At 42.5% G+C, this 16,494-nt stretch overlaps 1 protein-coding gene across 2 annotated transcripts in view; it reads left to right on the top strand.

The window, feature by feature from the left end:
* Positions 1-16,494, top strand: part of ephb6 (eph receptor B6) — a 74,631-nt gene that overhangs the window by 19,993 nt on the left and 38,144 nt on the right. For both annotated transcript variants that reach the window (XM_084053534.1, XM_084053535.1), the window contains exons 3-5: positions 12,155-12,427; positions 14,806-14,975; positions 15,319-15,614. In XM_084053534.1, coding sequence (XP_083909660.1) covers positions 12,155-12,427; positions 14,806-14,975; positions 15,319-15,614 — 739 coding nt within the window. The remainder of the gene's footprint in view (positions 1-12,154; positions 12,428-14,805; positions 14,976-15,318; positions 15,615-16,494) is intronic.

Genomic DNA, 16,494 nt, shown 5'->3' on the forward strand with positions numbered 1-16,494 from the left:
GAGAGGTAGACAGTATAAAGTTGAGAGGGAGACAGACTGATAATGTTCATTCAGGCTCCTAAGTCATGAGGTCCATAAGGACAGAATTGGTGTGTGCAAATGCTGAATCATGATGCACATTGCTCGTAGTCTTGTATTTGCATGTATGTGTGTGTGTGTGTGTGTGTGTGTGTGTGTGTGTGTGTGTGTGTGTGTGTGTGTGTGTGTGTGTGTGTGTGTGTGTGTGTGTGTGTGTGTGTGTGTGTGTGTGTGCGCGCGCGCGCGTGCGTGTGTGTGTCTGGGCGAGGGAAGTCATTTCCATGGATTTCTCCCCTTTTCTTTTCTTTTTTTTGTTCATGGTCCTGGGATGAGAAGAGCTTCTGAGATACCGATATGTTTATTTGACCCAGGGCAGCACACAGCGAAAAGAAAAGACAGACAGAGAGACAGACAGAGAAAGAGTAGGGAGAGTGGGCGAGAGAAAGAAAGGGAGCGAGGGAAGGAGCGAGAGGGTGACAGAGACGAAGGGAGAGCGAGAGAGAGAGTGCGTTGTCGTTTAACCCTCTCCACGCTGTTCTATTTGTATCCCATCTTCTCTTTCGCTCGAGGGCCAGTGGATATTCTTTGTGGTTTTTCACATTTGCTGTTACCTACCTACCCCCCACAACCCCTCCTTTTCCTCACTCTCTCTCTCTCCTTCCAGTACAGTAGGTATATAAAATAAAATATCACAAATAAAGATTTTGACCAAATACATCAATTTCACTATAGTGACAATAATACATATAAAAACATTTTTTTTAAATGTTTTTTTCAACATTTTTGAGAACATAAAATTGTGTCTAAGTGATTAAAAGCAGGAAAAGACACCATGTCATTTCACGATATTTCGATATGAAAAACCCTGTAGTTTGAGCAGACTGGGCCCTCCTCTCCTCTCAGCCTATTTGTTCCTCGCCCTTTGCTGCCTCCATTCCTTCCTCGTTTCTCTCCTCTTTGCCCTTCGCTGTCCCACCGACAACTGGCCCTCCTTTTGTTTCCAGCCCTCCCTCCCTCATTCCCTCACTCCCTCCCTCCCTCCCTGGCCTACAGTGTCTAAGGAGCACTGACCCCCTGCTCCTCACTGTCATCCCTTATCTCGCACCACTACTCTACAGCTCTCTTATCACGTGCGCGCACTTGTGTGTTTGTGTCCGTTCCCGTGCGTTTGTATGTGCCCTAGTGCACATATGTCTGTGTGTGTGTGTGTGAGCGAGCGAGCATGTCGGCATGTGTATTTTGTGCTTGTCCATGTGAGGTTTATCCTATCCACTGTTTTCTACATGTGTGCGTGTGTGTGTGTGTGTGTGTGTGTGTGTGTGTGTGTGTGTGTGTGTGTGTGTGTGTGTGTGTGTGTGTGTGTGTGTGTGTGTGTGTGTGTGTGTGTGCGTGCGTGCGTGCGTGCGTGCGTGCGTGCGTGCGTGCGTGCGTGCGTGCGTGCGTGCGTGCGTGCGTGCGTGTGTGTGGGGGGGGGGGGGTTGTGTGTGTGTGGGGTTTGTGTGTGTGTGTGTGTCCTTGGCTGGGTCCAGATCCCTGCTTCTTCCCTGTCCTCTGTCACTGCAAAGACATTGCGTGGGTCTCTGGGATTTCATTTCAAATTTAATTACCAAGTTGAGTCCTCTCTCTCTTCTCTCTCTCTACCCCCCCCATCCCTCCATCAACCCTTCCTCCCCCAATATCTACCTTTCATCTTTTCACTCACAAGGGAGAGAGAGAATAACATAGTCTGCAGAAATCAGATGAAATCTGTTGTTATTTTCTTGTGAAGGCACAGAAGCATACCGCCCACAATGTTGTCACACAGTGAGGCCTGTCATCGCGCACACTCCTGGAAGTCCCTCGTCACTACATTGTCAGGCTTTTACTGAAATCACATTCTCTCTTTCTCTCTGTCTTTATCGCTACAGTATGTTTCTATCTCTCTTTCTGTCCATTGATCCATTTTCAAAGCTCTTTCTTATTCCTGTCCATTCATATATCATCATACATACATACATTTTTACAATTAAGGCATTTAGCATTTGCTCTTATCAAGAGCAACTTACAAAGTGCAAGATCAGAGTTGTCAATTGATTTGGCAAATTTCTCCAAACTAATTAAGGTCCATGCCCTCAGCCACAGAGCCATCTAAACGCTAATAGTATGTTTTCAAATTACAAATCTACATACATCATTTGCCAAACATTTCACACAAAACTCTAAACAAATTGGAATTTTCCACCATATCACAATCACATGACATGCTCAATTTCAATCCTATTAATGTCATGTGGGTCAAGCAGGCAGCTCTAACACAGCTGCTAATTGCTAAATTGTTAACTCAATAATCAGCGCCTGAACTTCATTACGTGTAAAAGGAATCACCTGAAGTTCATTTGTTTTATTGAAAGCAATGGAGCCTGACCAAAGAATGTAGCAAGTACTAGTACAAGTTTATAAAGTGTACATGGAGAGTAGACGAGAACTGGCGCACGCGGCGCTCCACAGCATGAAGAAAGTGTGGACGTCGGCCCTCTGCACGAGGCTCAAAAGGTCACTGTTTCAACCATTGCATCAGTCCTACTCTACCGCTTGGAGATGTGGACCCTACAAGTCAGACGGCGGCTATATATACTCATGCTGCGCATGGCAGTTGATGTATCATGGCAGGACCATGTATGAAACACTGACCTTTACGACGGCACGCTACATGAGAGTAACAGACGACATCAAGGAGTGTCGTCTGAAGCCTGCTGGCCACTGTGTCACCATGAGTTTGCCACCTGCCCGAGTCGACTACTACACTGCAGAAGAAGCCCAGGAGTGGCTCTGCCTCAAGGAGGAGAAGAAGGCTGACCTATGTAGATCAGCCCAAGAGGGACATGGTGGATAGGGAAAGCTAGAGGAAGAACATCTGGCTCATGCTACAACCGACATGAATGGAGACATGGAGGAGGAATGGGAGGTAGAAGTCAGGACTGCATGGTGAGGCCTGTGGTGATAATAGACACTGATGCATGTCAGGGATGGATCCAGCACTCACAGTGTGTCTTCCCTCAGTGCATGGCCAGAGAAACCATATTGTGATGTGGACAAAATGCTTTGGCCTGACAGTAAACATGTTATACAGGACATACATAATGACCAGAATTGACACACTTTCCACGTAAAATGTGAAATATTACGTGCGGTATTGAGGTGTTCCCATGGACAGAGATGTTTTGCATCAAGAAAAGTATTGTTCATCAGAAAATTATGGTAAAAACAAAGCAATCGGTTCATGAAAAAATGGATGGCTGAACATTCTGATTAACACATTTTTGCATTAGTACTCCTGTGTGGATATAGCTGAATATAGTATTATCTAATCACTATATGTCACGTGCACACACACGTACAAATACATGCATGCATGCTTGCATGCATACATACACGATAGAGATTGTGTACATATACTGTATGTACGCACGCACACATACTGTACATGCCTTGTCTTTCCTGTCCGTTTTCAGTTTTCATGTTCTATTCTTTTCTCTCTCTTATCTCTCTTTCTCTCTCTCTCTCTCTCTCTCTCTCTCTCTCTCTCTCTCTCTATTTGCCATCTGACTCCCTATCTGTCTGTCTGTATTCTGACAGAGAGTGAATCAGAGCCAGAGAAAGCAGAGAGAAAAACTGATTTTACTCCATTAAGCCTGATAGAACCAGACTCTTTTCATCTGCCCACTGATTTTATCATCATTTCAATTGGACATGGTGTGAATGCACTCACATCATGTCCGACCTCTCGTCCATATTGGTGCTTGTAATAACACAGAGAAAAGTAATTGTACGAACACACACACGCATGCCGCATGAACACATAAGCAGGCGCTCACACTCACGCACGCACGCACGCACGCACGCACGCACACACACACACACACACACACACACACACACACACACACACACACACACACACACACACACACACACACACGCATATACACATCATATACACATCATATACACATCATATGCACATCATACATGCATTACACATGGACATTTTAAATTATGCATTATATGTATGTCCCCATAAAGAGCAGAAGTGAAGGCCAGAGATCCTAGGGTACAAATGAACAAGACATTGACATATCGTCCGCATCACCACGGCTTTGCCAAATGAACTACAGGAACATACAGTGTATGTTTTTATAGACAATTATTTGTTATATAGGATATGTATATAGGATATTATCCTCCATGAGGTAGTAGCATCTACTTCACATATGGTGCATAATACAGTGTAAGAAGTAGTAGTAGTAGTAGTAGTAGTAGTAGTAGTAGTAGTAGTAGTAGTAGTAGTAGTAGTAGTAGTAGTAGTAGTAGTAGCAGCAGCAGTAGTAGTAGTAGTAGTAATATCAAACTTTATTTATAGAGCACATTTAAAACAACCACAGTTGACCAAAGTGCTGCACAAGATGAACAAAACATCAAATTATACAAATGCACCTGTGCCCACGTACACACTTGACTTGCATATACAAATAAAATGAAATAAATAAAACACGCTCAGATGTGGTTTAAAGCAAATAAAGATTTTAAAACCTCTATGGACTGGGCCGACGTAATGGGAAGGGGCAGTAATAGTAGTAGTAGTAATATTATTAGTAGTAGTACTACAGCAGTCGTAGTGGTTTATTACTGTAAACTTCAATACATATAGCCGCTATTAGTGAATAGAAGCAGGCACAAACACTGCATTAAATAATAATACAGTACATTCATGTATCATATTTTAAGAATAAAATGGAATGGTTCATAAATAGGTTTATGGTCATTCAGCAACAGGACACAGTATGGTGACAGGCTGTGTTGCTAGTGGGCTGTTGGAGTGGAGCAGGTATTGAGTGAGGAGGAGTCATACATCAATAGTTGACAAGGAGCTGATATAAGCCTTGCTAACTGTTAAGCTTCCTTTGATCCATTATAGGCTGCTAGTAGCCTGTGGACATGATCTAGGCTACCATAAAAACTACTAGCTCATTATCGCACAATGCAGCTTTAAATCTAAGCAATGCCAGGTGGAAAAAAAGGACGACGGTTAAGTTTAATATTACTAATGACTTACAGGTTTGGTTAACGCAGAGAAAGCTCACCTCACCATCCCAGAGTCTGATGCCTTCGTGCAAGTGTCCCTATTTTGTGGCGAATATTTGGCAAAAATATAGCTGATCTGTATCTCCTATCTTCGTCAAAGAGATTTTGTGCACAGTAGATGGAAAAAAGTAGACAAGATCAACACAACTATCTTGTGTACTTGTGTTTGGAGTTTGACATGTTCCCAAACATTCATTAATTTAATTATGTATTTATTTATTTAGTACCTTTTGTCTCAGTACCAGGCTCATTATATCAACATGTACCATGATGAATGACCGAATACCAGATGAAACCAGTTTTTTTTTGTATTCAAGTATTTCAGTATACTGTGAAGAAATTGTCACAGTCCAGATCAGACTGACCTGAAATGTCGTTTTTTGGTCCCTTTTTTACAAAATGCAAGTGAAGCTGCAATTATATAGAGAGAGGGAGTGAGAGAGAGAGGGGGGGCAGACTTTTTACTCCATTAGGCCTGATAGAACCAGACTCTTTTCATCTGCCCACTGATCTTATCATTATTCCAATTGGACCTGGTGTGAATGCACTCTCTCATGTGTGATGAGGGTACACCGACCTTTCTTCCATATTGGTGCTTGGAATAACAGACATGTATTGTGGGCACACACACACTCACACTGGCACGCAGACACACACACACACACACACACACACACACACACACACACACACACACACACACACACACACACACACACACACACACACACACACACACACACACACACTCACATACACATACACTTTACATCATGCATGTATTACACACACACTGTGTCCAAGTGCTTCCTGATATGGTGTCAGGAGCTGTTGTTGTTGCATAATCATGATCAGGCCTAATGCATTATGCCACCGTATTACACCACAATGACCACCTTTTCATCCTCGCACACACCCTACTGCAGCCATTCCCAACCTGTGGGCCCTATTGGATATTGCAAGTGTGCCGCAAATAATTGGCAAAACGCTTAGATTTCAATGATAATTTAACATTAATATTAAAATTAATATTAAAATATATATATAATTTTTTTCTTTCAACTCCTAAAAAAAATGTTTTCACTGTGATACTAATAAATATGAACGTACAGTTCTACACTAACTATGTTAGTTCCATTGATCCAAGGTGGAACACAAAAATTGATTGATCTTTAGAACGCATTCTCACACCTGTGCTGTCAAACGGGTGACGGCTGGGCACGGATTTGACCATACAGCACTTAACTACAGTAGGTGCAGTAGTGATAGTACAGTAGTGCAGGGAGGAAAACATGCAGTAATCTCCGTCCACACTCAGCCTTTTCAGCCTGGCATAGTTAATAGATAACTGTAATGATGTGAGCATCCATACTGATGAACGATAACGTGAGTGTGTTGAAAATGTAAGTAAATTCAGATGGATTTTGATTGACTGTCAGTTCCTTAAATCCTCCTGAAGAGATCCCAACGATATCGACTTTTCTGTGGTCGACCTTATACAGTAGTTGTGGTGTGGACACTGCCATCCAGTTGAGTTAGAACAACTTTTAAGATTATATATTTATAATTATTGTTATAGTCCATTCTTGGTGTTAGCATTTCAGCCTGAATGCCGTTCTGAATGTCACCCCTTCATGCCAGCTGGTGGCGTGAAGAATTCGACCGACTGCATTCAACCGACCGCAAAATATTAGCCCCCAAAACTTAACCACACCAGTCTTTTCCATTACTCAACACTTGCCACTAATGCATTGTGACTGCCTATCCGTTGCAGGCAAACAATGGCACGCTTGCAAATGCTGAAGCAGGCACAATATGCAAGTGATACAGCACAGCTAAGCACTGGCTGCTTTAGAAAATGATACGGCTGGTGGCTGTTATGCTATTTGTGTGACATGTTCTTAGCAACTGTCAAGATCATGAATAATATTCATGATCTTGACATAATATTAACATAGCTTGAGCTTTGCAGTCGGGCTATTCCAGTGCTCTATTGCGAGTTACAAGGTTGCATTTATCTTCCATCTACTGTATCCTGCATTTGTAGCACAGCCATTTCTTTAATATTATACAGCAGAGCGACATTTGCATATTTGTCTCGCAAATTGCTAATTCTTCTCATCCAACTAATTATAACCAGTCTAAGAGACTATCCCTTGTGCTGTATCTTGGAATAATTTTATTTTGCTTTAGCGGTTCCTCTTGGGTGCAGAGCAGCAGTGAAAAGTATAATTACTGAAGGTAATGTTTTGAGCATTATGAGCATTCTTTATCCTGCAGAACACTTTTACAATTGTTTTTGCAATGTGTTTTAACAGGAGACGGTCAAGTGGCGTCATTGATACTGGCTTCATTGATACTGTCATTGATTAGCTAATGATATCGGATGTCCAAACAGTGGACAGTGGGTGGGGGACCAAAGGTTGTCCCCAGAATAGGGAGGCTATTCTGATTCTGGCTATTATACAGTAGGTCTCGTGTGCTTCATTTGCTTCAGTTCTCAGTCAACTCAAGACTAGTGAACAATCTCTCTTGCATGTTATTTGTACTGAACGCTCTGGCTAACCCAAAGTGGGCCAAAGGTTTTGGATGCTGAGCAGAAATGGAACTTCAATTTATTATTTTTTTATTAGAGATTCTGTAATTGTATTCTGTGTTCGAAGATTGTGATAGTTTTCTGGCTTGAGAGAGTGAAATGAACTTTCTAAACACAAGAAGCTTTATATTTTCTGTGTTTCAGCATTTTTTCTTAATTATTGAGAGGTTTGGAATGGATGTCATTAGTCATAATTCCTGTTTAATCATTGCCATGTGTTTTTCCCCTCATCATAAATACTACCACACAAATCTGGTCATATCTGATAACAGAAGAACCATGCCAAGGCTCTACAGCAGGCCTGTGTATTAATTCACAAATGAGCCACTTTTCAGGAAAAAGCCAAAACCTCAAAGGCATGCCGTGACGCAAGTGAATGACTGACCTTTTGACACACTAAATGATGTGTGTGTGGGCATTGCTAAGACGTACAAGGGCTTATTCCAAAATGACATATCTCCCATGAATAAAAAGGGCCATGCCCGTTGGGAATGCATGCCCCTCGGGTTATAAAATACCCATTGCACCATGTTACTGTAGAGTACCCGTTTTACCCATTGTAAGAGTGCGTAGCTACTAAGTACTCTGAAAACAGCGGGTAATAGTGCAGTACCTATTATCATAGTACTTGTTGGCCAGTGTATGCCGTTAGTGATATGACATATTGATGACATCAGGGATCTCCATATATGGGTATAAATGCTACAGACAGACAGACCGACTGACTGACACACAGACAAACAGACAGACAGACGCACGCACGCACGCACGCACGCACGCACGCACGCACGCACGCACGCACGCACGCACAGATAGACAGACAGACAGACAGACAGACAGACAGACAGACAGACAGACAGACAGGTACCGAGATTTGTGAATGTATAGATATTTCAGGACAACCGCTGATCTGTCAGCTGATCTACACAGCAAATTTTAAGTAAATTGCTTGAGATATGCAGGGGACTCACTCACAGATAAATGCACAAGATATTCTGTGCATTTATAGATACATTAAAAATAAAGCAGGGTCTGTACATTCTATTCTGTAGAGACAGTATGAGATTGTGAACAAGGCAGCAAGGCTGTGCTAACGTGAAGTGTAGTTGTAGAGCTGTGATTGGTCTATAACGAGCTCAATAGCTAAACTTATCCATCTTTCTGTGCAGCGCCAGAAACCTACATTCACCTGCTTGCCGTGCCTTAGGTCAGTGTTTCTCAAAGTGGGTCCTTGAGGGGGTTCCAGGGGGTCCCCAGTTAAGTTATTGATAGACCAAATGGACACTTACAGATCAGTAACTCAGAGAGTATACAATTGGAACCAAATTCAATAAAATGGAATCCATTTGATTCCATTTTCACACTCTGTGAGTTATGGGCGTCCGTGGCTTTATGCAAACTAAACTGGGGCTCCTTGAAATCAAACGTTTTGAGAACCACTGCCTTAGGTAATACAATCAGTAGTTGTGTAATCTAAGCCCTAAGGTGTATGTAAAATGATAAAGAACCTATCAGTTGTCACCACCAGTAATATCCAAACAAGAGCAAATATTATAATCTGTCATGACAGAGGCTCTTTCTGACTGTGGTGTCTGTCTCTGTGTCTGTCTCTGTGTGTGTGTGTGTGTGTGTGTGTGTGTGTGTGTGTGTGTGTGTGTGTGTGTGTGTGTGTGTGTGTGTGTGTGTGTGTGTGTGTGTGTGTGTCTGGCACGTGTGACTGGACCCTTAAGGCCAATTTATGCTTTGAGTGACAAGTGATGATAGACACGTCGCACATACATGAGTTTGTAGCATCCATATACGGTCTGCAACTCAGCGACATGACAGCGTTCTATTGTGCATCTTCCCAACCAATCAGAGTATGCAACATTTTTTAAAAGCGTCTGCAACTTTAAAATTTTCCTGAGGTACACGACATCATCTGCAGAGGTCCTCCATGACACATTTTTGTCATTTTTACATCACTTTCGTTGTGCGACAAGTCAGTCAACACTCGTCGTTCAAAGCATAAATTGTCCATTATCCTGTGTGCCACTACAGAACAGGTGTGTTGTCACGCCCAGTTGTCACTTATTTGTTTAACTCAGGCCAGGTGCGACCGCTTAAATCAGCCATCATCCACCATTTACAGTCTAATATTGACTGTGAGTGATGTAGCACTCAGCTGAGCTGTTTAGTTTGCTGTGAGTGGTCCATCACATACATGCACACACACACGCACGCACGCACGCACGTAGAGCCATATGAAATCCGTGTTAACGGAATCGCGGACGGAATCGCGGAAATGACCAATAAAAATGGAATTGGAATAAAACACGGAATATTGCAGAATTTGGAAAAAAAAAAAAAATCGCGGTAAAATATTTTTTTTTACCGCGAATTTTTACAAATCCACGGGACACCACCATTTTGCATGGCCACATCCTACTTTATAAACAGTAAAATCCACGTAGAAATAGTCTTAGAAAGACGATAGAAACAATAATACATGCGCGACGCCATTTTGCGCATGCTCAGACCGAAGTCACCGAATTATTTTGGGAACATTTTTGCGTATAACACAACAAGGGCCATGTATGGACTGTTATATCTTGAACATTTATTCATTTCCACTTACCAGACACTTTTTTTTATGGTAAAAATGAGCATAAAAAGCAAAATACAGAATTCAGAAATATTAAAATGGAAAAAACAGAATTTGGGAAAAAATAAAACGGAATTGGGAAAAAAATAAAACGGATTTCATATGGCTCTACACGCACGCACGCACGCACGCACGCACGCACGCACACACACACACACACACACACACACACACACACACACACACACACACACACACACACACACACACACACACACACACACACACACACACACACACACAAAGATGAAATTATGAGTCATTTTACGACCTTCACTCACAAAATACATGTTTTTGTCTATGTCTGTGGCATGGAAGCATTAAATGAGGAATTTCAGTCTACTAGGTTTTCCAAAATTGCTGTATATTAGTGTTGATGCCAAACAACAGTCAGAGGGTAAGTATGTATACACAGAATAAGACCTGCAAATCAACACTGGCATTGTTCTTCTTGTTTATCTTGTAAAATATAAACTACCATTTGTGGTGTGGTCTGTTGAAAGATAATACAGAGGTGAGTGTACAGCATAAACACACATATTTGAGTTTACTTTCACATTATGTTGGCAATTCAGGATTCCAGGATACAATAAAGCCTGGTTTATATTTGGTTGCGAGGCGGTGTCGCATCGCAACGCGTTGTCAGCTTGTAGATCAGTAACACTGGCACGCAACCAAGTATCAGTGGTGGTGGTGGTGGTAAGTACTAAAAATGTTTACTTATATAAAAGTATCAATACTGCAATGTAGAAGTACTCTGTTACAAGTAAAAGTCCAGAATGACTTGTAAAAGTACAAAAGAATTGGCATCAAAATATAATTAAAGTACCAAAAGTAAAAGTACCCATTATGCAGAATGTCCCATTTCACAGCTTTCAAAATCTTTCGAAAATAGCAGATCCCATTGCAACGTGATGCGATGCGTTGTGAGCTTTTAGACAAAGTTATCTAATGATTGGAGACTAAAGTTTTCCAATAATTGTAGTGGAGTAAATAGTATAATATTTGACTCTGAGATGTAGTGGAGTAAAAGTAAACGTATGAAAAATTAGAATACTCCACTATAAGTAAAAGTACCTCAAAATTGTACTTACAGTAAGTACAGTACTTAAGTAAATTTACTTAGTTACTTTCCACCACTGCCAAGTATGAATCAAGCATAATCTCTTGTGGGCTGGGCTGCATGGCGCTAAACTAAACACCGCTCAGACACGCAGGGATCTTAACAGTTTACACACAGTGCCTATTCTAAGGCCACCGGTTCAAGATCCTGTTTCTCTTGAGCCAGCATGTGTTTACAGTAGCATGGCCTCAGTTTATACTGTAGCCTCATGACGTAATCAAACAAACTCAAATGATCGTTTATCCCACATGCTGTGAACCACACTCTCCACCCGTATGTCCTTGTCGCATTGGTCAGTTGGCGGGTCTTTTAAGGTGTTCTCTATTTACTTTTGGGCTATTTGGGGAATACTGTAAGCATTGTGGGTTTATGCAACCGCCTTTTGTTTGAGTCGTAGATATGTTTGTCTACAGTTAGTTTACTGTTCCAACATGTACACCAAACACCAAGTCAGTGTCATGTACTTGGAAGTGTAATGGTGAATGAACTTGTGCAACCACAATATGCAGTATAGATATAGTTGTACAGTATAACAGTCTCTCTCTCTCTCTCTCTCTCTCTCTCTCTCTCTCTCTCTCTCTCTCTCTCTCTCTCTCTCTCTCTCTCTCTCTCTCTCTCTCTCTCTCTCTCTCTCTCTCTCTCTGTCTTTTAGTGGGATGAGGTCAGTGTTCTGGACGATCGGGGCAGGCTCATCCGAACCTTCGAGGTCTGCAACGTCAACCAGAATCCCCGTGCCCAGGACAACTGGCTGGCCACGCCCTTCCTGTATCGCCATTCGGCACCGCGGGTGTTCGTCACGCTGCGTTTCTCTGTGCGGGACTGCGCCAGCCTGCGCTCGCCGTCGCCCACCTGCAGAGAAACGCTGACGCTGTACTACAAGCAGGCCGACTCCCAGAGGGAACTGGAGAGGACCTGGGCTGCTGAGGTGTGCATGTCCAAACACCACTGGGACACATATCTGCACACTGAGAAATGAGCTCCCAATGTTTTATTCATTTATTCACGCAATGTTTCGCTCACATCGATTTTTTTTATTTGATTTCATACTTTCGGGTTGTAATAGGTTTGTTAGTAATGTTTGTAAAATAGACTTACCTAAATGTTTATTTATGATAGTAAGAAAGATCCAAATAGCATGTTTTCAGTAAGACTTTAAGAATGCATGTGAATTCAACCCCAATTGATATGCTCAAAAGAATCCCAGTGCGGGCTTTTAACCCCTGAGTCTAACCCTAACCCACCTGCCCAAAGATGTTTATCTTGTTCTATTAACACAACCAGGGACTTCAGGCAAACAAAAAGAACTGTGAGATAATAATTCATAATAACAACATTATGAAGCTGATATTTAGCAATTTACCATCATATTTACACAATAGTTGTGAATGTCAGGAAGGAGTCCCAAAACAAACTACAATTACCATCATTCTACTTTAGTCTGGAGTTCAGTGCTTGCCTTGGACATCCTTCTTTTTCACAGGAAAGCCCTGCCAAAGTACCCTTAAGCAAGGCATTGAACCCGATAACCATTCCGTGCAGGGTGCTGTACTGCGAGCAACCCTGCACTCTGACCTCTCTGATGAAAAGCATATCTTTAGTGTGTATATGTTGGAAAGACTTCATGAAACTTCTTTTAAGATTTACTGTAGGCTGCATTTTTTTCTGTCCCTTATGAACTCATTTGAAAAGTTTCTGGAAGTATGTCCCTCTACTTCTGCCAGCTATTTTTGGACCACTGAGCAGCACTCCAGGCAATGGAATGTCAGGCCGAATAATGAAAGCAAGGGAAACAAAATGTAAATTTCAGCATTGTCAGGTTCAGGTTACACCCAGAAAACAAATAGCAACTCTGCCCATCATCCTGCGACATTGAGGAGTCACATAATGATTGTGTTTATGGCTGTAGCGCACTGCCAAGAACAGCTGTCAGGATTGACACCCTCTCCAGGCCGCGCTGACACAAAGCACATGCTGCTGGGGGAATATTGGTTTTCGCAAAATGGAAAACTTGTGTTGCTGTGGTCTACGCAGAGCTCACTGTCAATCCCGCTAATTACACTGAAGTCTGACACCAAATATACTACCCATCCACCGTTTCATTGCGGACTCTCGGAAGTTCCCTCAGTCTTGAGAGGGTAGGGGGGTGGGGGACACGCAGTGTCTGGCAAGAGTTAGCAAGTTGCATATTTTTTCGTCTCTACATTTCTGCCTCTTCAAGGTAAAAGTAAAAAATGCTGAGCTCCCCCACTGCTTCAGCTACTGTAGCACGGGTCTTCACCCTCGCCGAGTGGAGGTAGGGAGGGAGGGAGGGAGGGAGGAGAGTTGGTGTTCACAGATGAATACACACGTTTTCCTTAGGGAACACGGGATGCTGCTTAAGAATGCAAATCAAAGCCTGATGAGCGATAACGAGTCACAACAGGGCAGGAAGCAGAGCAACCAGCCACATGAGTCTAGGGGATAGAGTTGAGCACAGATCCCCTGGTGGGACGCTGTACACTACATATTCATATGTATTCATCATATACCACACAGACAGCCATGTATTCATATGAGACTAAATGGTTGAAGAGGAGGAATACCAACTTAGCAGGTTTAGTTAAGTTGCAGTCTAAAACTTGTGTTTTACCTAAAAATCTCAGTGTTTTTGGGGGTTTAAATAAGTTTAGTTTAGTTGCATTCAAAAAACCTATAGACTCACATAGCCCGATGATTGGAGATCTTGGCCCACTGATTCGTCTGTTGACATCTAAATTCAATGTATAGTATAGGCTAAAACTGGATGGAAACAATTTGGAGATTTAAAAACGACATTGCAGAACCAATGCAAAAGTTAACCAAGGTTTTCTCTGCTGTTCTAGCCAATAAATTGACTTATAAATTGACAATAAATAAGATTTCCGATCGTCTGGCAAGACTATGTTTTAAGAAAGAAAGAAAGAAAGAAAGAAGGAAAGACAGACAAACAAACATCAACCTCTGAACTTGGTCTGAACTTTTCTTTCCCATGTCTGTTCTCTCTCTTGATTTATTCCACTGTTTTCTTTCTATCTCTATTGTTCATCCGCCAACTGACTCCTTTCCATGTCCATAATTTGACTCTATTGTCTGCCTGTTGTCTTCCGTTCCGTCGACCACGCTTCATCAACATGTAATTTTCTTCCTCTCTTGACCACTCATTATCTTTCCCTCTCTCCTCTTCGTCCTTCCGACCCCGTGCCGTGTGTCCACTCTATCTCCACCCTCCTCTAACCTCCTCCACCCTCTTCCACCCCCCCCCCCCCCTCTCCCCCCTCCCTCCAGCCGTCCAACGGGGAGAAGGAAACCAGGGAAGGCTGGGTAAAGGTTGACACCATCGCTGCAGATAAGAGCTTCTCCAAGGTGGAGCCCAGCTCCCCTCACCAGTACCAACCTAATCGCTACCGCCGCATTAACATCAAGACACGCAGCTTCGCCCCACTCACACGCAATGGGTAACCGCTATATTCTGTTTGAATCCACAATGACTCAAAACAGCCAGACCCAGGGGAAATGAGCAAAAAAACACTTCCCTTTCATGTTATCAATGTGCCCTTGAGCAAGGAATGTACTGTACCGTCATTTTGTTACAGAGCAACTCAGTGACTAACATAAGAGAACTCTGAGTGTATTGTGTAACTTAAAAACAGACCGTAAGTCTTATGATCTGAATGTGTGTAACTGAAAAGATTAACAAATAAATACAGTACACACATACTGCATGCATGTCAAGTGTCAAGCAATTCTGCAGAATTGCTTGCCATCTTAATTTGACCTCCCCTTTCACCTTGGTTTCAGATTTGTCCTGGCCGTCGTCGACAGTGGCGCCTGCGTTTCCCTCATGGGCGTGACCGTCTTCTACCGCCGCTGCCCAGCCACCAGTCGTCATCTGGCGTCTTACCCCGCCACTCCCTCAGGGGCGGAGTCGACCTCTTTGGTTCCTGTGAGTGGCACATGTGTCCCAAACAGCCAAGCGCCGGGTGCCAGTGCGCCGCGCATGCACTGCAACGCAGAAGGCGAGTGGATGGTGCCAGTCGGAGGGTGTGTCTGTGACGAAGGCCACGAACCCAACGTTAATGAATCTGTCTGCCTACGTGAGTTGACCATCAATAATTGATAGTTCAGTATTGTTTGGTGGCATTAATCCTAATATTAAGTGAAAAAAACTCAGTCAGTCCGTCCTCGTCCATTTGTCTCCTTGGTGGGCTGACCGATCTGAATCCATCTGAAATTGCACATGGGCATTGACCTTTGGCATATGCAGGGAGTGAGGAAGTGTGAGTGAGGAAACTGATACTACACTTTTCCCAAATTTAAGCTGTTCATTTTTGCCACAGGCTATGGGATCTTGCAGTCGCAGTTGCGGTATTATTGGTTGTTTGGTTGTCAGGATAACGTCACGACCAGTCGTGACCCGGCATCCCCTGGTATGGACTAATGAGTAAAGGTTTTGATGATATCTCAATAGTATTCGATGGCTTTGAAATAAACGAAGAGTAGTCTTTAGACCAGTGTCTTTGGACAGGTAAGTACAGTAATAGTTTTTGGTTAAAACTAAAAGCTTTTTGTTAAAAGGTTAAAGCACTATATTATGATAGGAATCATTACTGTTTCACTAACAGGGGTCTCCCCATCTCTCCAGCTCTTTAACACATTGGGTGCCAAAACCGTATATATACGGTTTTTGCAATACTTACACGGAGTGCCAAAACCGTATATATACGGTTTTTGAAAAAAAAAAATTTTTGAAAAAAATAAAAAAAAAAATCAATTTTTTTTTTTTTTTTTTTTACCTTCTAAGCACCAGGAGATATCATTTTCCGAAGATTTTGACTCCAATCCACTTTCTGGTTAACTTATGACTTCAAAAGCCTGTATCTCGGCTCCTAAAAAATGGTTAAAAATCCTGGCACTCAGTGTACTCTGTTTTTAAAAAAACCTGGCACCCAATGTGTTAATAGACATAAAATACAT

The sequence above is a fragment of the Gymnoscopelus microlampas genome (genome assembly GCF_963454915.1).
Source record: "Gymnoscopelus microlampas genome assembly, chromosome: 3".
NCBI lineage: Eukaryota > Metazoa > Chordata > Actinopteri > Myctophiformes > Myctophidae > Gymnoscopelus > Gymnoscopelus microlampas.